Source organism: Rhododendron vialii, chromosome 8a (genome assembly GCF_030253575.1).
Source record: "Rhododendron vialii isolate Sample 1 chromosome 8a, ASM3025357v1".
NCBI classification, from domain to species: Eukaryota; Viridiplantae; Streptophyta; class Magnoliopsida; order Ericales; family Ericaceae; genus Rhododendron; species Rhododendron vialii.
Window position 1 is genome coordinate 25,723,686 of NC_080564.1, and position 6,000 is coordinate 25,729,685.

Genomic DNA, 6,000 nt, shown 5'->3' on the forward strand with positions numbered 1-6,000 from the left:
CTACAATATCAACGGTTCAGATCCAATTTTTGTGTCCATTAATATGGATGAAAAATATGACGGCATGGGATCTATCTGCACATTTTTAAGATCACATAAGGGTTATGTGCACATTTTTGAACCATAAAAAGTGTATTTGCACATGGTCCAAATCATGGGGTAAAAGTGGACTTTGCCCTAACTAATACTAATCTCAATTGACGTTTGCATGATGAAAATGCTTTTCAATTTTTGCATTTCCTGGTTTACGTTCTAATAATTGCCATCTATGATTGTCTCAATAGATCTTCCAACTAAAAACTTTGCTTGATTTCTACTTACTTTCCTGAACTAGATCACACTTCCAACAGATATCAATCATTTACCAAAAAAACAAATAAACATAAAAAAATTAAATAAAAAAAAACCAGATCCCTAATTACTAATCTGGCTGAAATAAAACAAACAAACAAACACAATCTAATTGCATAGCAAGGGAATCACACAGCCCTTCAATGATTGGACTGACAGTAACACGTGTTTTTTCTATTGGAAATCATAAGCTTCTCTTTATTGAAGTAGTATAGTTACTATAGTACAATTTGAGCTGCACAAAATTAAATCACCAATTTAAATTTCAGCCTCACAGATAGATTATGAGTGTGGCACATGACACACCATACATGTTGTTATGCCAACTTGGACTTCATTTGTTTATTTATTTATGGGTAATGACCAAATTTTTTACAACCCCATATACTATATAGCTTTTGAAAGACTGTACATGTGTGAAAATTGTCTTTTATCGGCTAACAAAAAAGAAACAGTTTGATCTACTATAATTTGGATTTGATGATGTTAGAGTTTTCTAAAGGCTACGCCACAATAATGGGGTGGTTTTGGCAATTTACCCAAACTAATATCATGATGATACTTTTTCGCCCAATTGAGAGGAGGGAACAACAAAAACTTACTCTGTAGTTCATCTGTTACTTACATTTTCTTTGACAGGATAACTTATCTATTTTCTTCTTCCAAGCAAGACTGCAAGAGTGACCGGAACTTAATTCGTTGGTCTAATTCATTGATTTTCAATCCAGTTCAACCGCGTTATTTACTGGTGGTAGATCTTCAAATTTTTTTGAAAACTCATGATATTAGGTTTTTGAGTATTAATGAAATTCTTATATTCATTTCATGAGTTATTTTGTGTGCTAAATATAGAAAGAAATACAGTGTTACCAGGCTAGTACATTACACTCACTTCAACTAACTCCTAAGGAATCCAATCCCAGCTTGACTAATATCGAGTTCATGTTATTTTAATACTCGTTGGATCTTGGTAGGGTAGATCCAGACAGAACAAAAACCGTACAAGTTTGCGGGTTTCAATGGATGATTTTTTTTTTTTTTTTGATATTACTAGTAACTTAGATTATCCAATTGGTCCTAACATCATCACTATTCATAGAAAAGAATTTGCATGTAACATCGACAAATGTGGCCTACCTTAAATTCCCACTCTCAAATTGAAATATTAACGTAGGGCCTGTCAATGTTATGGGGCCAACGGATTGACTACCGTTGCACTGTAACCGTTCGGCACCTCATGACGACCTCACCATGTTAATTACCACCGGATACAAAATTGGTACAAATTTTATGAAATTCTTAATGGAAATTAGTATTTTGCTGAGGAATCGGGTCGGTGTAAGCCCAAGAGGTTTGAGTCAATAGCCACGAGAATGCTAATAAGAACTTGATCTTCACAAGACAACATGATCGAATTCTGTAGAGGCCAACATTGGGGCCAATGGAGTGTTTGTGAGTGGTTTTCTCGACCAATCAGTGGGGTAATCTGGTCCGGACAACCGTTTATTAAAAGAAAACAAAAATAGTGTCGGTGTAACGCCTCAAAACCTTTTTGAGGGCAACGTGTAATTTCTAGTTGCGGGCAGACCATGTTGTTGTGTGTGGGACTTGGACCAGTCAACCATATCCAACATCTCCCCACGTTAGTTAAGTCCTCACACGCAGCTGGTTTCACTCTCCCACACACGGTTTGTCTTTGTGATCCAGTTCTCACTTCCTCCCCCCCCCCCCCCCCACCACCGCTTTTATGTGCGCATTCATTGATACGACAATTCTAGAGAAAAAAACACACACTTGTGCACAAACACTTTCATGTGTTTTGTGAACGTGGGTGGCGCCTGTCCATTGTAATTGCGAAAATGCTACGCCCACCCACGATGGTCATACCGACCTTGCACCAACGGTCACACGGGCCCATCACTACGGGTCATGCACGGAAAACTTGATCCTTTAATCTGAATAAAAAATGAAAAGATTGAATCGAACACCTACATATATCGGATTAAACTTATTTTTTCCAAGGCCATTTAGATTTTTTTTTTAAATTATTGAACGACTCGGATTATTAGTGTGGTACCAATAATGGGTCTTGCGTGGCCGTCGGTGCAGGGTCGGTATGGCCATCGTCGTGGCTGTACAAGGGTTCATGTAAATGAGTTTGCAACGGAGTATAAATCAAATGCATGTCCGAACCAAGTTGCACGCATGTTGAGTACTTTTTGGGTCATAAAGTTAACGATTTGACAAATCTTGAGTGACCCTAAGGCTTGAAATGTTTGGTTTTTACGGGATTCGAACACGTACCCTAATGAAAAACATGTACTTAATTATTAGTTTTTTCATGCCTACTTGAGTAAACTCTTTTTAACTTTTTGGTTGTCTCTATGTCTAGCAGTTTTTTTTTTACTATAAATAATTCTATATGCTTTAAAGAAAAAATTTTAAATTTTCCCTCTCTTTTTTCTCGTTTTCGCCAAGTTCCTATAACAAAAACCTTATAGAATATAGATTGAGAAACAAGACCATAACTCATCTCTTGCAATTGAACTCCGGTTAATTTGTAGATGTTCTAGTATTTTTACATGCAGCTAGCATCTTTCTCCGAAAGACATGTAGATTGTGATTGATGAGTAACTTTTAGGGAGGGGATATTTTTTCACATTCCCCGGAAGGGGAAATTTCAGAATATTGACCACTCGTAGCTGGACACCAACCAACTCTCTCTCTCTCTGGGAATGGGAACACGAAGGGGGAAGACAGTATGGCGTCTCTCTCTCTCTCTAAAATCCTATTTAAATACGACCTTTCCCCCACCGCTTTCTCCCATGCATTTGTCTTTCCTCATCCCCACAGCACCACTAGTGCTTCTGTTCTTGCGCGCTCTCTCTCTCTCTTAAAGCACTACTACCGAGTGCTAGTGCTAACATCTCTCTCTTCTACATAACTTGTCTCCCTGACACTACCCCTTTCTCTCCACTCCAAGCTGTTTCACCATTCTCCTTAAAGAAGCACTTCCCTTTCCAGTTCTCTGACAAGTCAAATTTCATCCCATTTGTCTTTGTTCACCACTTCTCTCTCTCTCTCTCTCTCTCTCTCTCTCTCTCTCTCTCTCAAATTGTTGCGCATAATATTAAAACAGAAACAGAATGTCTAGCAGAAGGTCACGTTCTAGGCAAGCAGCAACTGGAGTTTCAAGGAATATCAGTGATGACCAAATTAATGAACTTGTTTCTAAGTTGCAAGAACTTCTTCCTGAGCTTCGCCGGAGCCGTAGCCGCTCTGACAAGGTACTTACTACTTTCTTTTTCTACTCGTCATTTTCACTGTGTAAGTTCTTACTCTAGTAAAACAATGTTCTTTTCATTTTTCAAGATAATAGAAAGTAAATAGAAAAATAGGAGAGAGAGAGAGAGAGAGAGAGAGAGAGAGAGAGAGAGAGAGAGAGAGAGGGCTTTGATGGCATGTTATGCCAAACTGAAGCAAAGAAAACTTATTACAAACGACTCGTTTTACACACATTACACACACACATGTGACGTGGCCCACAAGGCCACAAATGAACACATGGTGGGTGAGTGTCTGTGTGCAGCATGTGTATAAGACTTTAAGCAGGTTTTTGCATTCACAAATCGATCGATGCAACACCAAACAAATTGCGTAATGAGAGGTTTGGGTTTATTAAGTGGCGGAGAGAGTTATTGCATCTGGCCGGACCTACTAATGAATCACTCACTTACTATATATACAATGCACCTAGCTTCTGGGATGTTCCGACTTCAAGATCTCCTGAATCAATAATGCCGGAACTGGGAACACGGAGCAATGTGAGAAAAAGAACTCTAAAACACAAGTATAGACACAACTATCTTTCAAGCTGTTCGATGAACGTTAGCCCTCATACATCGAATAGTTCCGAACACAGTTGTGTCTTAGGTCCTAATGTTGTGCTCCTAGACTTATTTTTTTTCCTAGTAGAATAATGTCTTCGAATATTTCAGTTACTTTTATTTGGTGAGTAAAGCCCATTTTTTAGAATGGTATGAATTACTTGATAATTATCATGGAGCCAATTGGATTAATATCCAAAAAACCATTGATCCGAGCCACGTCTGGGGTTGCAAATAAACCAACCCGTTCGTCAACTGTTCAAGGCTCGACTCAGTTAGACTCGTTCGAGTTTGATCCAGATACTAAATAGACCCAACCTGAGCCTTAAGTTTAGGCTTGTTTAATAAATGAGCCGAACATAAACCTGACAGTATTCATCTTTATTAAGCTCGTGAACTAGCTGGAGTACATATACATGTCTCGTAAGAATTTCATATACAACGTTGAATATGCATAAACATTTACATGTACGAACATAAAGAAAATTTTATAGCTTTTACATGTAAGTACTTTTAAAATAGCTTTTACAAGTATATACTTTTAAAAGTACTTACATTTTAGTATGCTTTTTAAAATTTTATACATGTATGAATTTATTTATGTACAAAATAAAACTTTATTTGATGTTCTAGACCTATACGAGAGCATAATTATCTAATATTTTTGACTCATTAAGGCTCATGAATTAGTTCGAGTTCAACTTAAACTTAGGCAAGCTCGGCTCAAGCTCGGCTCGTAAAATTTTCACTCAACTTGAGCTCGGCTCGAGTTTTCTTAAAACCTTAACGAACGAACCTAACATTCTGAAGTTTGGCTCAATTCGACTCATTTGCAGCCCTAGCCATGACTAAATAATTGGTGAATGATTGTGAATTTATTGATGCAGGTATCAGCAGCCAGAGTGTTGCAGGAGACTTGTAACTACATAAGAAGCCTGCACAGAGAGGTTGATGACCTAAGTGAGAGGCTGTCCGAGCTATTGGCTACCACTGATGGCCCTCAGGCCGCCATGATTAGGAGCTTACTATCCCAATAGGCCTTAAAATCATATTTCAATCAATGCTGTAATTTCCCTTTATAATTAATTTCTTGTTTCTCTGATCTTTCTGATCAGTGATCTAGCTAGGGTTCTCTCACTAGACCTGGAAATGAGTTTGCAGCTTGGATGATTAGAGCTACAGAGAGTCCATGTGCAAGTCTCTCTTCTCACTTTGACTAATAATAAAAGGATCTCACTTCTCTCAAGAGGCTCCTATTTTGATGAATATTTAATTTACGAGTACAACTTTGTTTCTGTACGTGGGAGTTCTGTACTAACAACTACGGAGTATAATTTTGGCCGCGAATTATTTTTGGTAGTGCAGTACATTAATCAATCGGCCAGAAATGAACCATATGGATTCCAACCTTATTGTCAAGGCTTGGAACTCAAGAGATTTTTCATTGGTTTTAAAGGGAGTACAGTCCTCTGGATGACAGAATTGGTTCTCGACAAATTAATTGAGATACGTACGAGTAAGCTTGGTCCGCACATCTTAAGTTATAAAAAAAAAAAAAATTATTGGAGATATCAATTTGTGTGCTTTGAATGTACTACATGCTGTTTAATTATTTGATGCTCTTGATGACCCATTTTTTGACCCAATTGCTCCTGAAACTGTGAAATCACATGCTGTTCTCCCGCCAAGGAAGTAAACTGCAGTTATTGATTGTACTGGGTTTTTTTTTTTACGATTAAAAAAAAAAACTATTTTGAGCCAA

General features: G+C 37.7%; 1 protein-coding gene across 1 annotated transcript; it reads left to right on the forward strand.

Annotated features, from left to right (window-relative positions):
• The first annotated feature begins 3,147 nt into the window (after positions 1-3,147).
• Positions 3,148-5,504, forward strand: LOC131297931 (transcription factor PRE3-like). The gene is made up of 2 exons (XM_058323143.1): positions 3,148-3,638; positions 5,126-5,504. The coding sequence occupies exons 1-2, from the start codon at positions 3,498-3,500 to the stop codon at positions 5,273-5,275; spliced, it is 291 nt and encodes a 96-aa protein (XP_058179126.1). The 5' UTR covers positions 3,148-3,497; the 3' UTR covers positions 5,276-5,504.
• Positions 5,505-6,000: the final 496 nt, after the last annotated feature.

Coding starts and splice junctions, on each gene's coding strand:
- LOC131297931 (XM_058323143.1), top strand. CDS start 3,498: ATGTCTAGCAGAAGGTCACGTTCTAGGCAAGCAGCAACTGGAGTTTCA. Junction 3,639..5,125: donor GCCGTAGCCGCTCTGACAAG/GTACTTACTACT, acceptor TTATTGATGCAG/GTATCAGCAGCCAGAGTGTT.